At 34.1% G+C, this 21,299-nt stretch overlaps 2 protein-coding genes across 3 annotated transcripts in view; one reads left to right on the top strand and one right to left on the bottom strand.

The window, feature by feature from the left end:
* Window positions 1-13,978, top strand: part of LOC128158922 (serine-rich adhesin for platelets-like) — a 93,279-nt gene extending 79,301 nt beyond the window's left edge. For both annotated transcript variants that reach the window (XM_052821912.1, XM_052821913.1), the window contains exons 37-45: window positions 285-413; window positions 3,022-3,144; window positions 3,425-3,598; window positions 4,041-4,102; window positions 4,515-4,630; window positions 5,138-5,371; window positions 5,633-5,738; window positions 7,599-7,708; window positions 11,579-13,978. In XM_052821912.1, coding sequence (XP_052677872.1) covers window positions 285-413; window positions 3,022-3,144; window positions 3,425-3,598; window positions 4,041-4,102; window positions 4,515-4,630; window positions 5,138-5,371; window positions 5,633-5,738; window positions 7,599-7,708; window positions 11,579-11,723 — 1,199 coding nt within the window. In that variant the 3' untranslated portion in view covers window positions 11,724-13,978. The remainder of the gene's footprint in view (window positions 1-284; window positions 414-3,021; window positions 3,145-3,424; window positions 3,599-4,040; window positions 4,103-4,514; window positions 4,631-5,137; window positions 5,372-5,632; window positions 5,739-7,598; window positions 7,709-11,578) is intronic.
* Window positions 13,979-14,573: 595 nt separating this feature from the next.
* Window positions 14,574-20,467, bottom strand: LOC128161234 (neuronal acetylcholine receptor subunit beta-4-like). The gene is made up of 2 exons (XM_052824461.1): window positions 20,021-20,467; window positions 14,574-17,595 (listed from the first exon to the last, which is right to left on the bottom strand). The coding sequence occupies exons 1-2, from the start codon at window positions 20,339-20,341 to the stop codon at window positions 16,633-16,635; spliced, it is 1,284 nt and encodes a 427-aa protein (XP_052680421.1). The 5' UTR covers window positions 20,342-20,467; the 3' UTR covers window positions 14,574-16,632.
* Between the last annotated feature and the right edge of the window lie 832 nt (window positions 20,468-21,299).

The raw sequence follows: 21,299 nt of genomic DNA, 5'->3' as shown, positions 1-21,299 counted from the left end.
ATATCACGAACCTTTTATTTGGATTTCGTTCGTATGTAGATGTACAAAAACCACAAATGTTAGATGAAGTAAAAGACATGTTGGTGGGCTTTTTGTAGTTTTATTAGTGAATAAAGTCAAGGATACCTAAGTATTGTTTCGTTGGTAAAACCATTGCCTACAAATTTACGTATCCTTTTTCATCTTTTTCTAAATCCATAAAAAATGATGCTCAGGATAAGACTGATGTAGGACACATTTCTAGCTTTTGAAAAACATTAAAGTTAAATATACATGTATTTCAGTGGAGGCAAATTGTGATGACACTAAAACTGCGACATGCCAAACAAAAAAGTGCGCCAAATTGAACGGCACAGACACGTGTTCCTGTGATCCGGGCTACAAACTGTCGTCTGATGGAGTGTCCTGTTCAGGTACGTGCTGTAATTACTGTACTCGTTTTTATATAATTAGTGTGTACGGTACGCTATCTCAGGTCCATACTGTAAATACTGTACACGTATTTATATATTTATGTCTACGGCACGATATTTCAAGTCCATACTGTAATTACTGTACACGTATTTATATATTATTGTGTATTGTACGATATTTCAGGTCCATACTGTAATTACTGTACACGTATTTATATATTTAGTGTGTATGGTACGATATTTCAGGTCCATACTGTAATTACTGTAAACGGATTTATATAATTAGTGTGTATGGTACGATATTTCAGGTCCATACTGTAATTACTGTAAACGGATTTATATAATTAGTGTGTATGGTACGATATTTCAGGTCCATTCTGTAATTACTGTAAACGGATTTATATAATTAGTGTGTACGGCACGATATTTTAGGTTTGTACTGTAATTACTATACATGTATTAATATATTTAGTGTATACGATGCGATATTTCAGGTCCGTACTGTACTTACTGTACACGTATTTATATACGTAATGTGTACGGCACGCTATATGCCCGACATTGATTTTTATGACGGCTCGATGACCGTGGTCAGATTTATACTATAGTTATCTCCTTGAGAGAAGCCTATGGGTGCGAGTTTGATCACAAACTGCTGATGCCGCATATGTAGTTCGACTAAAATGAAATCGTTGATCAAGCAGTGACAAAATGACTAAAAAATATCATGTCTAATTTTTAAGGTACATGTAGTTTAAGGTAGACCTGACAACAATTTGTTGACTATCCAGCCTCTTAAACAAAGCTAGCGTACGGTTTGACATAGCTCATTCTTAATGTACCTATCTAAAAACGTACATACGTATACGTCACCTTTAATTAGCGACACCCGCGATTGCCAAAGCCGTTTTCCCGCCAAAACCACTAAAACGACACAAGATGTTTTATTGACCAATCATGGGCCCCGAAAGGCATTTCAACTTACATACATGTAAATAACGAAATCAATTAGTACTGGCCAAATAAACTTACTTTAAAAGCACCTTGTATTTTATCTGCCAACAAATGAGAAAGGGACAACTGTCGTAACGTTTTGGGATTAACTACAGTTTAACCGTGTAAAGTGAGAATTTATAAAGTATTAACACATTTGTATTGTAGTTAGAAATGTACAGTGTTATTCTAAGTAGGGTCCAATCTTTAAGCCTTCTATAGAATAAGATCTTTTAAACTGTGGGTAAGAGGTAATCCTAATTTTTAAAATAACACTGTCTGATTTAAACTACTATATGCTCTGACCATTGCAATCAATTCAAATCTAGAAATCTGATTTTAATTAATCTTCTTTTCAGGTACCTTAACACAATCCGACTGTTTTCAATTTTAGGTCAAATATGTTAAATCATATGGCTAAGTGCTCTTTTTTGTACCTATATAATGGTTCAAGTACATGTAGTTAACAGTCAAAACAGGTGAAGTATCTAGCTAAAGGATCGTGAGACAGTCTTAGACTGAAGTCAAAACTTGTGCACCGTCTTTAATATTGTCTTCTGATTGAAAACATTGAAAAAATGAAATGCTGAAACTGAACTTTATTTATTTTACAAAGATTGATAAACAAGTTCTAAAACTTATATTAATATCTTTCGTTGGCGCGAGGGGGTCACAAATGAAATGCTATTAAAATGTTTCTCTATGTAACGTTGATAGTAACAATTTTCAAGCGTAATTTTATAATACATATTCTTTTTTGTAAAGGAGTAAAATTTGAACTTGAATCTAAAATAATGCTCTAGATCCTGAGGCCTGCATGGACTTAAGGGGGTGGGGGTGGTGGTCAACGAATTCACCATCAGATCTACCTTAATATTTCAAAATTATTTGTTAAGCTACAAACTATAATTTTTAGAAATTAAAAATTAGCTTTTAAACTTGTGTTTATACTTATATCATTATACAGAGGTTTTTTCCCCAATGGGAGATCAATACAGTCTCAAAATGGCCACGCCCATTGAGTTCTCTTAATATTACATTGTTATAGATGTACAAATTTATTGTCTTTTTAAATAATCTTGTAACGCTGTGACTGACAACATTTATAAAAAGACCCTTAACTATTACAACAAAAAATAACATGCAAACGTGCAGAATATTTTAATTTTAAAATATTAGAATATCATTCTAATTGTTTCTGTTCATCATTAGTACTTAAAAGATTTTGTGGACTTGTATGTTTATATTTTAAAGAATTAATGCGGTTAATCAAAGGTGTTTGGTATAAAGTAACGATAGAAGATCATGAAAATTATGGAAGATAAACAATTAATTGCGCATTTAAACTCTGTTCTGTTTTATAGAAAATAATAATTTGCGTTCTGAGCATGAAGTGTCAGTCGCAAAGTACCTGTCGCAGGGTACCAGTCGCAGGGTACCAGTCGCAGGGTACGAGTCGCAGGGCACCAGTCGCAATGTATCAGTCGCAGAGACCTGAGTACCAGTCGGGTTGTCATGATACATGTATTTCCGCGTTAAAACCTGTGTATGTTAATTGATGACCACCCGAATGTTTTGTTAGGTCTTACACCTGTGTATGTTTGGTGTTTTGCAGATATTAACGAGTGTACCGATTCCCCCTGTCACTCCACCCACAGCGCCTGCCAGAACACTGTGGGATCCTACACGTGCTCCTGTACCGACGGTTACATTCTGGGGCCCAGCAACGTGTGTGTGGGTCAGTATTCTCCACTCACTGGGCAGACGATTGGTCAAAGCAATTACCAATATAGACTAGTTAATGCAGCCATTGTATTTTATATATCATTGGTTATTTATAAGTTACTCTGTGTTGTCTTTCATTTTTCAAATTTTCTTTATATATATATATATATATATATATATATATATATATATATATATATATATATATATATATATATATATATATATATATTGTGATTATAAAACATAACTTCATGGACACAAAAGTCATTTGCAATGATTTTGTTTTCCAGATCGTGACGGCGGCTTGTCCGATTGGTCGGCATGGGGCACCTGCTCGCAGACCTGTGGGTCAGGGACACAGACAAGGACTCGCGCCTGTAACAACCCCACGCGGGAGGGGTCGGGGAGGGATTGTACAGGGTCACTGTCAGAGTCTCAGGCCTGTAACACCAACCTCTGTCCTCGTAAGTGTCCGCCTTAATGATTCCAACCATACACATTCAATAATACAGTCTATAAGTGCCTGCCTTAGTGATTCCAACCATACACATTCAATAATACTCTCGTAAGTGCCCGCCTTAGTGATTCCAATTAACCATACACATTCAATTTTACAGTTACCAAATACATGTATCGATATAAAGTGACATAAGGGTCTTTCATTGGGAGGGAAGATCTTAATTATCAATGGTGACACAAGTAAAGTCTTCTGCGTCTGTGTCTGTCTGAGTGTTATATTAGGGTAGCTTAGTTACCCATACACTTTTCTTTTTTTTTTTCTAAGTAATGATTTGCGTTATATATTGCTGGTTAATAAAAATATTGCGTATCCTTTACAGTTGACGTGATTTTTCACAGATTTTCTTTCTTGTCGTTTACTTACACATTTTTTGTTCCTTTTGGCAGCAACGGAAGACGAACAGACTTATGGAGTAATTATTCAATACAAAGGAGTAACAGCAGATCATGTAAGACTCTCGCCGTTATTGTGCGCTAGATTTTCTAAAGTCTAAAGCCCGTGTTTTCAAATTCTGAATTTCTGCTTTCTGCAACACTATCTGCGTTTGGCATTTACAATAATAAGTAAATTATGTGTGTGTTTTAACTATACATGATATTTTACATTAATTAGCATTTTGCAAGTTTATTTAAATGTCGCAATTGGAAAAATTCATTTGTTAGTTGTGATCTAACATGTATTTTATATTTTTTAAATATTCTTTTTCATTTTTATTTTTATTTATTTTTAATATTACTAAACAATATCAATGAGCCTTGACCAGATAAATTGCTTTCTCGTGAATTATTTTTCTTCACAAACTAAGACAGTGGTAATTCATTCGATTAACGTTAGCTTATAATATCCACATTTCCTTAAAGTTTACGGTAGAGGTCAAAGCAAAGTTCACTTCAAAGATAGCAACAGAGATAAACAAATACTGCAATACAGACAACACAAATCTTAGGCAGTGCTGTAACAGCCAGTCCACATATGCGTAAGTATGTTGTTATTGTAAATCAACTTATATATATATAAGTATGCTATTGCACACGCTCCATGCATGTGTTAGTAAGCTTTTAAAGAAGATCAGTTTATGTACCTTGGTATAAGTATGTTGTAACAGACCGACAAGTCAGAATTGCATAGGTTCCTTGTTATTGCAAGTCAACTTACGTATAAGTATGCTGTAACCGCCAGTCCACGTATGCATTAATACGCTGTTATTGTAAGGTAAATCAACTTGTGTATAAGTCTATTGGTATTGTGAATCAACTTACGTATAAGTATGTCGTAACAGTCAGTCCACGTATGGGTTAGTAAGCTTTTATTGTTAATTAATTTCTGTACAATGTATAAGTATACGTTCTCTTTGTATAAGAATGCTGTTATACAAATATTCCATCCTATGTATATATACATGAATGCTATTTTACACCAGTTCATATTCTAATTGACACTCTGTTCATCTTTTTACTTATTTCATCTCAACTTTTATTTACAGACCAAGTATTTCTAGGATAAAGTCCTTCACAAAAGCAGAACAAATCGCCATAGGAGACGGTTATCCGAGGGATGTAAATGGAGGCACCCAAATATTGGTTGTAGTGAAGGCTGATAAAAGTAACGCCCTCTGCTCAGCCACATCTAGCCGGAGGAGGCGGAGCATAACTCTGAGTAATCTAGAGATAGCAATTCCCCAGTCTGTCCTGCAGCAGATAATGGCGAACGCAACAATGTAAGAATAACACAGGAATCTGTTTAATAAATATTATAAATGTGGTCAAATATTAATAGTCCATGGGTGTGTCCCAGAGAGAGAGAGAGAGAGAGAGAGAGAGAGAGAGAGATTGCCATTGTTTTAAATCATTTCATAAATTACACTTATAAATGGTATAACAATATCTATCTATCTATCTATATATTTATCTATCTGTCTTCAAATAATGTTATATATTCACCGATATAAGAATTGTAAAAGTTATCCTTATTAATTTAGACAAGACGAAATCATTGTTCAATTAGCGGCTGCCATAAAAGAACACACAAATGCGACTCTAAGTATTACAGCAGGGGAGATAATGCTGGTCACTGCACCAACATCGGTATGTGTATACCTATGTCGTGTTGTATATTTCATTTGAAGAAGCTCACTTGAGCTTTCAGCTCGTGAGCTTTTCTGATCACATTTTGTCCGTCGTCCGTCTGTCCGTCCGTCCGTCTGTTGTTTTTTTTACATTTTGAACTTCTCTAAAACCACCTGGCCAATTTCACCAAATTTGGCACAAAGCAACCTCAGCACAAATATAAATAGCAGAAATGAAAGACCGATATTTAGTCAAAGCACACTAATATCTTGCCAAAAGGATTATATGCAGTACCTACTTTCTGGTGCCCCTTCTTATATGAATTGTATATATATATATAATCTACGCCAATTTTGATAGTTTTTTAAACACAAGTAAATAGAAACGAAGGCTTTCAAACAGTTGCCATAATTCTGACACATTTTTATTATGAGAATAAAAGCAATATCGTTGTTCTTTAAAAATTATTGCAGCGGAAAAGCATCTTTGTTTGTAGTCATTTGTTCTTTTTAATGAAGATGAAAATAATGGAGGGGCGATATGCCTGTCAATACATTGATTAGAATTATCATGTGATAACATTGTTTAGTTTTATAGTTTATTCATCAGTCAAGTGAGTAAGGTTATGAAACGTCATACGAAATGAATTCACGCCAGGTAAACAACAATCATTTATAATTGAAAACAAATTAAATTTTTGAATGTTTTTGATTCGAGAATTGAGCGCATTGAGGTACAATTTTCTTCTTTCACATGTAGGAATTTTTAAAAAAATAAAATACAATAACTAGTAAGTAACTGAGGGAGAAGATGTACCTATATGCTCTCTTATCCTGTTTTATCTCTTTATAAAGTGGTTGGGGGGAGGGGGGGGGATAAAATAAAGAGAACCAGAGGTTAACCGTCAACTCCTACAAAAAAATTAGTTAAATATCTTGCGTAGAATCTTTTTTTCGGTAAAAATGGTATTTCATATTATTATACTTTCATGTTAAATACTAAAATCTGATTGGTTTAGACGCAGTTGGTAATTTGTTCTATTACTCTCAGCGTTAGCAACACACTTGGCAACGGGTAACACAACGAATTGTTACATGCGCGTACGGTTCGCCGTAGAATTCACTTCATTTCTATATAAAAGCAGTTAAATTTTCTTTAAAAAATTAGACATTCAGTATAATACACAAAATAGTACCTGTTTGGGAGGGTAACTTTTGAAATTGACACCCCTCGAAAAGCATTGTCAACCTCCGCTTCGCGTCGGTTGACAATGGTTTTCGAGGGGTGTCAATTTCAAAAATTACCCTCCCAAACAGGCACAATTTATATAAAGGTACAATGTCAAATATTAAGTGTATGCAAATATAAGTGTAACATTTGGATATTTTACGGTATTTTTTTGTTACTCTACCGAGGGACCATATAGCACAATAATCTTAGAATGCCCATTTAAAGTCATTGTTGCTCAGGTGAGCGATGTGGCCCCATGGGCCTCTTGTTATAGTGGGATTTCTCCTATAAACATGGACTCATTTTAAGTGGCAATTTTTTATTATCTGTCATTTCAATCTTTTAAACATCTGATCATAATTCATAAGTGAATGCTTCTTAAACTATGATGTAATTTTTAATTCACGACGACTTTATTTCGCGAGTCCTCAGGTCTTAACCTATCATTCTCCCAGATGTTAATTTTCGCAGCTTAGTCTATTTTTTTTCTAAAAAAGAAGGTGCAACATTGAAGAATAAGTTTTCAGCGAGAAATGTTAGCTGCCACCATGATTTTACGAACCTCGTTTTCAAATAAAAGTTGGTTTACAGATTGTGTTGTACGTTTTGTCCGGCTGCATAGATGATGATATGTTTTATGTTCTACAGACTCCCACAGAGTCCAATACATCACAAGCGTGGGTGGTGCCCGTTGCGGTAGTCGGGGCGATCCTCGGGGTCATCCTTGTCATCGTCATCGTACTACTCATCGTCAAAATGTAAGTATTCCAAGGATGCATGGGTTATTTTTGTCTCTAAACTTTTGCAAAGACTCTACATTTTTTTAAGGTGGCTGATTGGTTGTGGCCATTAGTTTAGCCCTTTTTTATCTTCTTTTATTAAAGAGCTGTGTGTAAAAATATAGGAAAACTTTCATACTTTTAAAGCTAAAATAGATGGACATTTTATTTACCAAATAATGGTTTATGCCTAAACGTAACAAAATAGTAATGTCAGAAATTAAAAGGTCATTCTGCTGATCAGCCAGTCTACTTTAATCAAAGACTCTGTTTTAACAATGCGGAAATATCTGTTAGTACTTTCATTTTAACGGTTGGCAGCAAATAAAAAAAATCATTCTGTAGTGTAGAACACATCGTTTACTAAGCAGAATAATTACGTTTATGATATGTTGGGTTTTATCACATTCTTGTTGTTCTGTAGTTATTGGATTGGACACAATTTCTCTGATTTAGGTCGCCCATGCATGTATATAAGATCTACATGTAGATATATCTATTTAATATCAATAATAACTGGTATCAAATTGTGAAAACTTTTTTTGAACAAAACATAAGCATAAAAGAGATATAACGTCACAAACATATGACGTATACCTCGTCCGAAAAGGTGTACAACATGCACTAGTAACGCATCGTTTTTTAGCTCACCTGAGCTGAAAGCTCAAGTGAGCTATTCTGATCACTTTTTGTCCGTCGTCCGTCTGTCCGTCCGTCTGTCCGTCTGTCCGTCCGTCCGTCCGTCTGTCTGTCCGTCTGTAAACTTTTTACATTTTGAACTTCTTCTCTAAAACCGCTTATCCAATTTCAACCAAATTTGGCACAAAGCATCCTTATGGGAGGGCGAATATAAATTGCAGAAATAAAAGTCCGATCTGTATTCAAAGCGGAGAAAACCTTGAAACTGTAGAAAAAGGGGGGTGCATTTTTAAAAATCTTCTTCTCAAGAACTACTGATTCCAATTCAACGTAGTTTAGCATAAATTATCCTTATGGGAAGGAAAATATAAATTGCAAAAATTAAGGTCTAATTCTGTTTCAAATCTGAGTTATTACGAAAATAATAATAAAGGAAAGGCGTGTTTCAATCAGTTTAATAGCCTCGGATTGGGCATCCGGTAAAATGGGTAGACAAGACTTGGCTTGGGCAAAACAAAAGATAAGCAGTTATTAATCTGCCAATCTCATTAAAATTTTAGGATATTTGATGGACCAGTATATTTGTATTTGCTGTAAATATTGCTGCAAAATAATGCGTATTTAGAATTGACGATTGCCGATCTGCCCCGGCTTTTATTTTGCCACGGCCCGGTTTTGCTTACCCATTTTACCAAGACTCGTATTCCATACTTCTAAAACGAGGTTCTTTGTTTAAAGCAGCCATGACATTATACGAAAAAGGGTCGATCTGACTATGATGAATTTGCTTGTTGTGCAACAGTTCGCGTATGAAGGGAAATTTTTGAAACATGGAAAATATATTGGTGCCGATTTTGTGAAGTAAATTGAGGCTAAATATTTCAAAGCGTTGACAGTTTTCACACATGACGTTGATGTTAGCTTGTTCTGATTTTCGTTTCGTTTTCATTATTTATGCTTTGTAACCTGGAAACTGTCGTCTGTATTTCGTGATTTTTACGTATCAAATCAAACAGAGACTTCGGTAAATCAAACAGTTACGTTAACTGTTTACCTGCGCAAATTAAGCAAAATCTGATGTAGGAGTACTGAAATACAATTCATTCTATCGGTAATTCGGCATTATTTTTTGCGTAATGGTAGATTAATGCAATAGGTTTTTGTTGAGATGCTCGGCATTTTCTCTACTTGATTCAGTTTAAATAGAGTTTGATATCGCTTACGGAAATATGTAGGTATATACATGTATATATATGATTCATTTCGAAAAAATAAATTGTGTTCTTTATTTGTTATACATGTAGTGCATGTTTCTTGTGTTTAATTGTTAACAATTTCTATTTACTAACCATTTTTGAGTGTTTGCTTCGAAATATAAGCAAGATACAGAGATCTGCTAACAATTTTATGTTTGTACACAGATCTTAAAGCTAAAGATTAAATCAAAGTACTGATAGTACTGAAAAGCGCTAACCCAGCTTCTGTATGTATATAACAGATATATGTATATAGCATTTCAGCTTCTGTATACGCACTATATTTCCTCATCACTGCATGACAGTCCCTGCAATGATGTATGTAAGCCCCGTACATTAATTTCACAATAACCCGTAAATTAGATTCACAATAGCCCGTGCAGTTATGTGCATAAACCCCTGAAACTGGTTCCCTAACCAGTTTAAATGATGTATACTTTTGCTTAGAGGGGGCGGTTATTCGATGCACCGGAAGTTGAAGTCTAACGACAATAAAGGGCTGAGCTATGCTTAGCGCTTTAAAAAGTAAAAAAATTGTCAATATTTATTACGAAAATTTTCAAAATCTGTTCTTCCAGAAACCAACTTATTGAATTGTAAACTTAACCTTTTTATCTCACCTGAGAATGGGGCCACAATGGGGGGTCGAAGTTTAACAAATGAATATATAGAGTAAATCTTTAGAAATCCTCTTCTCAGAAATTAATCGGCCAGGAAAGCTGAAACTTGTGTGGAAGCATCCTCAGGTAGTGTAGATTCAAAGATGTGAAAATCATGACCCCTGGGGATAGGGTGGGGCCACAATAGAGGGTCGAAGTTTAACATATGAATATAAAAAGTAAATCTTTAAAAATCTTCTTCTCAGAAACTAATTGGCCAGGAAAGCTGACACTTGTGTGGATGCATCCTTATGTAGTGAAGATTCAAATTTGTGAAAATCATGACCCCCGGGGGTAGGTTTGGGCCACAATGGGAGATCGACGTTTTACATAGGAATATACACAGTTAATCTTTAAAAATCTTCTTCTCAGAAACTAATCAGCCAGGAAAGCTGACACTTGTGTGGATACATCCTCAGGTAGTGTAAATTCAAAGTTGTAAAAATCATGACCCCCGGGGGTAGGGTTGGGCCACAATGGGGGATCGAAGTTTAACATAGGAATATATACAGTAAATCTTTAAAAATCTTCTTCTCAGTAACTAATTAGCCAGGAAAGCTAAAACTTGTGTGGAAGCATCCTCCGTTAGTGTAGATTCAAATTTGTGAAAAGCATGACCCCTGGGGGTAGGTTTGGGCCACAATGGGAGGTCGATGTTTTACATAGGAATAAACAGAGTCATCTTTAAAAATCTTCTTCTCAGAAACTAATCAGCCAGGAAAGCTGGAACTTGTGTGAAAGCATCCTCAGGTAGTGTAGATTCAAAGTTGTGAAAATAATGATCCCCAGGGGTAGGGTGGGGCCACAATGGGGGGGGGTCAAAGTTTAACAAAGGAATTTATAGGGTAAATCTTTAAAAATCTTCTCAGAAACTAATCAGCCAGATGATTCTTTATAATTGTTAAGACTTTGGCCCCAGGACAATTCTTTGGCCTCACGAGAAGGTTGAGAGTTTACTGTACGTTTATATCCCATATATAAACTATTGTTAGGGATCTTTTTGAGAACTGCATTACTCGACACATGATATGACTATAAAATCATCCTGTTAGAAAAGGGACTAATGATTATAAACATAAGAATATCCAGGGGAAAATGGATTTTATTTATACAGGATTTACATGAATTATTGTATATTGTCCAGATAGTTTGTATTATGACTCCATTGAGCTGATTTTATCATACCTATTGTTCCTCAGGTGAGCGATGTGGCCCATGGGCCTCTTGTTTAATTAGCTTTTTTTCTGTTTTATTTGTTTTTCCGTAACTATATGATTGCTTTTTTATTTATCTAGGAATAAAAAAAACAAAATCAACCCGGATGATAGACACGCTAACCCACTAAACGACCCCAGCCACCCTGCTAACAACCCTCCCCAGCCACAACCAGTGAATCAGGGGTCAAATTCACCCCAGGGCGACCGGGCCCCGCTCACATAACCAGGTGATCTCCGGGCACCGCCTTGTCGTATAAGTTTATGCTCAAGAGTGTGTGATAATGAAATTGAGAGAAGGAATGATAAAACAGTGAGATTATTTTATTTGTTCTAAAAACAGTCAGAGCAGACTCATTTCCACGGAAGAAGTGGGAGGGGGTATTGAATTGAGATGTGTTTAGTCTTTTTCGTCATGAGATTTTAAAATTTTTTTATACATGTATACCTGTGTCTATTCCAATTTTAGAAAATAAGATTAAATGCTTGATTATCTGTTTCTCAGATCTGTGGCGTAAAGAAAGCAGTGAAACTATGCATTTTTGATTGACGTCATTAGATTAAGACATATATCAAATTTATCATAATTTGATCCAAGAAAAATTAATCAAAACTGAATTTAAATGTACCTACTCAAAACAATTGATTTTGTAGGGGTTTTTTTTTTGTTTGCAAATCAAATTAATGCTATGCATGACTTTTATGAATTAAAAAGGCAAATCAAAATTAATGATTTAAATAAACGTCAACAACTAGAGAAACGTTATATTTGTTTTTACAAAGGATGCTCCAGAATGATGTCATTTGATGAATTTAATGTAACTAAGTTTTTGTGTCGGCATAATATACTTGTATAATAAATTGCCTTTCTGTAGTCATAAAAATGAAGAACTGTGATTTTTTTTGATTGTTTAATGTGATATTAAGATGTTTGATGCAGGGCTGCTTTCCTTTTCATTGTTACTTTGAAGTACACAATTTCAAAAGTATTATCGATGTTTAATTTCTTTAAAAAAAAATCATGATTATTCAACGCCAATTTTCGATACAGAACGCATTACAAGTAAAAAAAAAATATTAAAAATATTGCAAACAATTGAAACAAAGGACAATTTACAGGGAAGCGGCCCATGTAGACTCATCCTCAACTGTACATGTATATCATGAAATGTAGATATTCATATGTGTATTGCTGTACATATCAAACAAAGCTCCGTCCATTCTCCTGGTGTTTTACTCTACACTTCCTGTCCGAGTAACGTTTGTATTGATGGTTAATTTCGTCCAATGTACTAGTAATTCACGTCCTTCTACGCGTGCAAACAGTTTTGCCCAGTCTTGAATTCCCCAACACACAGTTGTGTTGAAGGAGATAGTATTTGAAACATTGAGATTAGCGCAGTCTGAAATTCGCCCGCTAACAGCAAGGGCGAAAGGGGCGAAAATAAAACGAGGGCGAATATTTCTCTGTACACAGTATTTAGCATTCGGTTTCTTTTATATTTATACTCTATAGTCCCAGTCATTGATGTTTTAGCATTCTGTTGATATCTTATACGTAAGCTTTACTATTATGGGGTTTTTTTGTTAACCGATCACCTTTTATATTTTTTTATTTTCTTTGTTTTGTCTTTTCATTGTATTACTATTTTATGACAAGGTGATATAAATCTCTGGAATTTTTTTTTACATTTATATTTGTTTATTCTCGATGCGTTTGTCTACACTTTATATTTTATCCTTTTCCGAGATTTGTTTCAAATAATTATTCTGTACATTTCTCAATGTGTATTAAATTTTTATAAAAACTTATAGTTAGGCTGATTCAATTCAATGTTTTCTTTTTACTTAACTACTAGTATCACTTTGACATTCCGATGACTTTTTAATCACATTTAAAATTACAAAGATATTGTATCTTTAACAAAAGTATATGTCGCATTTGTGTTTCAAAATATAATGTAGATAAGAAAACTTTCGATATATATCCTGACACGTCAAGCTAAGATAATATTTTGTCCAAAATACTGTATGTATATTAAAGACATTAGATAAATGTTTGCGGTTTAACACAAGTTTCCCCTTACTGTACAACTGGGTTTTTTAATCCTTGCAATTTATTTCTGCGTTTAAAACGGTACTCAACAAAGATATATTATTATTTATTATTTTTGACAGAGTTATCATTGTTTACTTTGAAAACAATGTCATTTACTGTAGTATTTTTTTTAAATAGTGATTTCTAAGTGCACTAATGTTGATGTGAACAAGCCAACATCTGTTGATTTACACATAGTTCAGTGTTACAAAATCGGCTGTCTTTTTGGGGTTTTTCTTTTAGTTTTCCATTCTTGTTTCCTTTTCACGACAAGCACCTTTGGTGTGTTACCATGGATATTGTTTCTGTTGTCCAATGAAAACAAAGTATTTCTTATTGATCATTATGATATATTTATCCAATAAACCTGTTTTTCCCATTAATGTACGAGTTTCTTATTATTCACTTTTCCTTTTGTATTGCCCAAACGGCGATCCATAGGAAAAAGATTTAGCTCATGTTTACATGAAACATTGCTCATCAAAGCTATATCGTCTATATACGAATGATTACAATTCATAGTGGCTCAGTTTTCGTTATATTCGTGGGTAGTCTTCCACAGAATTAACATCCTCGACGAAAACAAATTTGGAAAAAGTAATATCTTTCTTACTGAAACCCAACGCATCAAAGAAAAAACATCCTCACGAATAAGCAAAACAAAAACAAAAAATAAACCCACAATCCGTGAAAATTGGCCGCTCACGAATATAAATGATTTCACCACAGGGACCAAGCGTGTTTAAACATTAATTTCAATGTACCTTTCTTTATTTATGGTTACATTGAAATTAATGTTAAAACGGGCTTGGCCCCTGTGGATTTCACAGTAAATGACTACACTTGCGCACCCTTTTACATTTTTAAGACTCTCTCCATTCCCTTACGAAGCAGTATAATTTGAGATTTTCTTTTTTTGTAAGTCCTGCATTCGCTTTTTTCACAGATGTCAGGAATTTTAAACAAAAAAAACGCAAATCAGCATGTTCTATATATATTTTTTTTTTCGCAAGAAATCAAATACAAGGAATATGTTGTACTCAACACAGGGCCAACGCCATCGCGTATTTTGAAAACAACACGGGGTAGATCCCTGTAATTCTGAATAAAATAAAAACTTAAAATAACGAATGGATTCATATTAAAGTCACAATATGTGGCCATTACCTTCTTCAGATTCTCCTAGCCATGTTTGTTGATAAAAGTATGTTTTTTAATCTTCTCCCAGGTAATAATTGTCTTAAATTTTTAAAACAACCAAAATTATTTTTGTAAGCATGTATTTTTCATGTTTATCAGTGAGTTGCTTCAACCTAAATTCATATTTTTTGTAAATGAGGTCCCTTGATGGGTTATTTGACACATTTATGTCTGTTCATTTTAAAATGAACCGAAATTGGTAAACCATTTATAAATTATCGAGTAAGTTAGGATGTGTTCCGTTTAGATAGTCTCTTTTTTACCTCGTATACCATGATGACCGAAGTCGAATGAAGATCTTGAAGTTTTCAGCACGTGTCAATCACTGTCAATCAATTCCACGTCGTACAACTAAACGATACTATACTTTGACCCGTGCGTGCACGGGTTGACATTGCATATCGGACATAATTTACGAAATAGATACATCGACACACCGTATTATTGACATAACAAAGCTATAAGCCTACAATAATGCTATTAATTTCACTAAATTTTTTTTAGTTTGAATTAACTAACCGTATCTCGGGAAAGGCCCTCACCACAGTTAGAATGCTTTCCATATACCCGTAATGTAGCAGAAAATTGCAGAATCGCCCCGGAACGATTTAAGAGAAAATTAATGAAGTTGCCTTGAAAATAACAGTCAAATTCATCATAATTAACCTTTTTGAGACTGTAAATACCTTTCATTTAAAAATGTTAATCCATATAATGGAAGAATTCAACACTTTTTCACCAACGTACATGTATTTTCTTTCCTACAGAGACAATAACCGGAATGCATTATATCGTAAAACATTATTCATTTTAACGATAAAACATATTCTATCTTCACTCTCCTAAGAAAAATAATGTGAATTTTTTTTGCATGTAATCAAATATTTTTTGTCATCACGAAGACAAAAGTAAGTACATGTACTTAGTTGAAATGTATAAATTATTTGTTATTTTATACTTTCTCTCATAAGAAATCATTAATATATATAAACAGAAAATAAAGCAAAATACAATGAAAATTTACCCGTATTTGTATTATCTTTTCTGAGTTTGTTCATGCAAAAATGATATTGTGGAAACATAAACTAAAGATCCCGTTAGCGTGAAAGTATTGTGCAAGCGCAAGATTGTAAAATCCAAAAAATCCAGATGATTTCCGGTATATTTTTAAGGAATTTTCGTTAATTATTAATTAGCGAAGCTTTACTAAGAAAAAATAAAAACAAGTTGGTAATCTTCAAGTATCAATGACGTTTAGAATAAATAAAACAAAAGACAGTATTCTTCCAATTTATCGGTATTAAAGACCAAAAATTTGAGTCTATTATTTTAATATAGTAGTATAGATAAGATTATTCCGGTTTGTACGGCCCTTAAATTTCCGGAAGCTTATAATTACTTTAATTAAGTATGTAAAAGGGATTTTTATGTATTTCGACTACTACAATCAACGTCATTTCTTATTTCCTAACGGTACAATAGGTAAATCTGAAGTTATTCACACATATGTTTTCAGCTGTACTGTCTCTTTAAGGGAATTTGAGTCTGACATTATCATGATTATTTCTTGCAGTCCGTGATTTTTAGGTTTCGACCAATCGATTAACGGAGCGTGCAGAATTCAGACCTGTTAGTTTCTAAGAGGTATGAATTAACAAATCGTAAGAAATAGAGGGAATCATACTCAATAGCGGTAAATATCAGTGTATGACTTAAACTGTCAATTTTATCGTAGTTAAACATCTCGACTATTCTTGTTTCATTGTATGACACTGTATGTCAACGGTATCCTGATAGCGTTTTTGTTCTATATTTTAAGCATTTCAACACATCACAGTTAACCAGAGGCGGCAGCATAACTGAACAAAATAATGGTCACCAATAACTGGAAGAAGATCAGGCCAAAAAAAGCTAAGAAATCTATCGCAGACGATACATCTGACCACTCCTTGCCCTCCTCCTCGTCTTCCTCCAACGCAGAAGAGTCCACTTTCAAAGTGTTCTCACGCTTCCTGACAGTCAATTCCTTAACGTGGATTTGCTTTCCACATGGTTTCGGACAACATCCGGTTACTGCTCCGCCTGCTTTACCTTTGCACCTCAATCGCTCCGCGGCTCTGATCAATATACGAAATCCTTTACCTATTTCTTGAGTAGATTTTCTGTGATGAATGCGAAGTTGAAGAGCAGAAGCCATGATGGAAGATATGCTGATTCCTAACTCGATTATCAGATAAATGCTTAGAATGGATATGGAATCTGAAGTTTTTGGAAGTTCCCCACTTACAATGGTCAAAAATACGGCAAATGTCAGGAAGATGGTCACGGAGAATCCCATTTTCTCTCCGGCGTCTGCAGGGATCACAAAGACGAAAATATTTAAAATACCAACCAGGATTATTGGAATAACAAGATTAATAATAAAATATTGAGATTTTCTCTTGAGTTTTAAAATAAATTTGATGTCGGTGCTCTCCTGTGAATAATCAGTTGTAGCATCATACGAGTCCAAATGCCAAATACTGTTTGGGACGAATTCATCGAACCCTATTTTTGGATCGTTAAAAGTGAAATTGACTTCCCATCGCGAATAGCTCCAGGACTTTACAATAATGTTACAGGTCTGACGATCAAAAGGGTAGTACGTCACGTCCAATTCGCAGGATGTTTCAAACACCTTGTAAGGATACCAAGCCACCCAACCATCGTTATACACATACAGGTAGTAAAAATCACCGCCCATCATTTTGAAATCCGTAAACCCATTCTTCAGAACAATATCAGGAACCCATATGTCTTTCTGAAAAATTGAAGAAGAAAAAACATTTTCGGTAATAAATTTATACATGTAGCTATCAATTAATATTATTTTTGATACATATTTTTTCAGATTGATAATTACCGCTTGAGTTCTTGATACAGTAGAACTTATTTAGTACGAACACGGATATATGGCGAATTCTCGGAAATGGGGGGGGGGGGGGGTGGGGGTTGGTAAAATTCTTAACAAATCTTTGCAAAATTTTACGGTTATAACGAAATCGGATATAACGAATTTATGGATATGGCGAACTATTTTTGAGTCCTGTAAAGGTTGGTATTAACGAAATTCAACACTTTTATAACGGATTATTTTACAGTTTAAAAAGTTTGCATTACTTTTTTAACATAATAATTTGAATGAATCTATTTTTACAAAAATTCTTCTATTCACAATCAGATTATTACAGGTCTCAAAAAAGTGTTATTTTATTTCATTCTCCCTCTCAATCAGCCAAAAATGTAGTCTGGTGAAAGGAAACATGTATATAGTGAATTCGCTATAGTAATGATTACAAATTAGTTATATAGACAGTTATAACTAATTACGGATAAAACGAAGTAAATCCATTGGTCCCAAGGACTTCGCTACATGTATAAACTAGTTTTACTGTACAAGGTCTATTTATTTCAGGAATAATTCTTTGAATTTTATGAAGTGATAATGTTGATGTGCGTGAACAAATCCAATATGCCGGAAGGGAGGGGTTTATGATAGATTTGATCACACCCCGACCTAAATAATCTCCTCACAATATTCAGAATATAATTCCTTATAACTTAAATTTATATGCCCGATTAAATATTTAAACCCCAATTGTGATCCGCCAGTACGTGAATTAAATTCATTGGACTGTACAATACAAAATTGATTCGTTGTGTTATCACAGACAAAGACACTGGAATATGTAAATATATTGTAACCACTGTTTTGAAGGTACTTATCGAAAACAAGGGGGGGTGGACAAAAGCTGTATATTTGTCGTATATCTAGACTCGAATATGCTGTTTGCACGGATGTCCAGATTTACCTGTTCAGTAATTTACCCTACAATACATTGACACTATCTGGCTTTTTTCTAAAAATTCTTGACTAGCCAATTTTTACTTTACTATTGTATTATTAACATATTTTATTGACCATTTGCTGCCAAAAGGTTCGGACACAAGTTTTAATAAACTTTAATAGTCTTCTCCTTATTGTATACAAAATATTTTTTCAATGCCATACAGATGGCATTTACAACATTACTAATTATAGTACAATTAGTGAAACAGAAATAAATTGCTTGTTATAAATGCTACAATACTGTGCATATAGAACCATTTTAACAAGAGCTTAAGCTTGGACTTTGGTTAGTTGGTGTCAAACAGCACTGTGACGTAGGCCTGTCTATGTCATTGCTGGCCACGCACCCATGGCTCTTTGAGATCATCAAGGGTTGTCTGGCTTTTGAGCTAAGACTACGCAATCGGTGCATATTTCGCTTGGAACCGCGTCATTTTAAACTTGTTTTGACGCAAGAATTAGATAGCTACGTCCTATTGAAAGTCCAAGGTCTTGTTAAAATGGTTCTAACTAGAATGAAGTCGGATAGAAAAGTTATGCAAAAACATATAACTAATTTAGTTAAATCTTCCAATAAATTTAAAAACTGTTCTGGGTTTTTTTGTATAAATAAAACACTTGTTAAACTTTTTTAATCTTTCTACTTCTTAATTACATTATTAACAATATAAATCATCAAATATGAATAAAAAAGATAACTAATTTAACTGTTACATACCCTATCTAAACTCCTGCCAGAGGCTTTCATGATACATGTACATGTATGTTTAATATTGATAGACAGCTTCATTTATTTTCTTTTCTAATAAATGTGTACTCATTCCTTTTATCAAAATTCAAGAGCTGAATGTTATTTAAAATGACAGCCCACCGACCCCATTGATTAACACTGTATCAATAGCACATTTTGGGTTGCTGTTGGAAAACCGTTTTTATTCTAGATTTATACATCGGAGTCATGTGACTTTGCAATTTTGTTAGCCATTAACGATTCCGGTGAAGGCTGAAACTAGTGAAGGATGGAAAAGCGCAGTACTTTTGTGCAGTCGAGGGGCCCCACTGTCCTTTCTGATATGATTTATGTTAACAAATAAAACATGAAATATGACTACTGTGTATTTTATTTGTTAAAATTAATTATATCAGAAAGGACACCTCTTTGGTGTCCAAACCCCCTCCCAAGGGGTCATGAAATTTACAATTTTTATATATAAAATTAATTATATATAAAATACAATGTGACCTTGAAAGGAACGCCGTAGATGACACGTTACTCTTACGTTTTCCATGCAATGTCATAACCTACGTCATTAGTTCTTCGACATGCATAACGTACCTGATTAAACTGCATCCAAAACATCCCGGTCGCCGTCGAATCCCAGTTGAGTAGTTCATCCTTCCATCTAACATACAAGTACCCCGTGGTGGTCATCTTCGAGTCGACGTCACTGACGTCATTAATTCCGGCGATCCACAAGCTGAGTTGCAGTTGTAGCGACTGGCCCTGGTTTACGATGGGCCGGACTTTGCTGGAGTAGTTTGATAGAAGAGAAGTCATCGTGGTTGTGTACGTTGAAATGTCATAGTTCAGGTGGGTGGCGAGGGCGACGGAAGCGAAAAGTAAAAGTCCAAAACACTGCAAGCTCACAGAAATCATTTCAACTAATTAATCTCCAAACTTCACATAAAAATTACCGTCAAAGTAATTAGGACCTCTTTTTTGTGTTCCGTTGAATAACCTAGGAAGTAAGTCGACGGTTTGAAAGATCTACCTTTCCTCTGCGCGGAGGGTGGCTCATGTGGACTTTTTCCAGATTAAGAGCATGGTTTTATAGTACATACAATTTGGATTATTTAGTACTCAGAGCTCTGATTGGAGGTCAATGATTTCTCAGTCCAAAAAATAAAAAGATACTTTTATTACTTAAGCAGAGATTAGTTTAGTTGTATTGAGCTAAGCATTACTTAAGAATAGAATTACATCAATTCTGTTGATTTAAGCTTACTTGAGTGAATGAATAATTGTACACGGCCTATAAAGGCGTCCGTGTATTGTATTCATAAACTTAAAGTACATAAATAAAAGTATTTAATAAATTGATGAAATTAATTCACTTAAATATCAAATTAAACTTATCAAAAAGATCGTTGAATGTCAGTTTAAGATTAGCGGATACTAATCTTGCGTTTCTGTATTTATTTCTCCGCTATTTCAAACAGTTAAAAATCATTATCTTTTCATGAAATTGGCCTAATTTATTAAAGATTTGACGTCGCCTAGAAGAAAGATATTATTTAAAAATCTGTTTTTACCTTTATAAAGATTTTTTTTAGGGTTAGTTAGATGCCATTCTATGTTTAATTAAAAAATCTACCTATCAAAATAGAGGTTACGATGATGTTCAGACACCATACTTATAATTACAAATTCCAAACCATAGCCGATTTACAACCTTAACGACAAGAATCAAAATACGCAAAGTATATTGTAGTTTATTATATAAACATCCATTTTTTTCTTGGTTCTGTTTGTTGTACAAAGTTTGATTCACACAATATAAGTTTCCGAATCCATATAACCACTTTTTGAAATTGATGACGTGATACCCATTTAA

Source organism: Crassostrea angulata, chromosome 8, assembly GCF_025612915.1.
Source record: "Crassostrea angulata isolate pt1a10 chromosome 8, ASM2561291v2, whole genome shotgun sequence".
In the NCBI taxonomy this organism is placed as follows: Eukaryota; Metazoa; Mollusca; class Bivalvia; order Ostreida; family Ostreidae; genus Magallana; species Magallana angulata.
This window is presented reverse-complemented; position numbering and strand designations above follow the sequence as displayed.

Coding starts and splice junctions, on each gene's coding strand:
- LOC128161234 (XM_052824461.1), bottom strand. CDS start 20,341: ATGATTTCTGTGAGCTTGCAGTGTTTTGGACTTTTACTTTTCGCTTCC. Junction 17,596..20,020: donor TTTGGATGCAGTTTAATCAG/GTACGTTATGCA, acceptor TCAATTTTTCAG/AAAGACATATGGGTTCCTGA.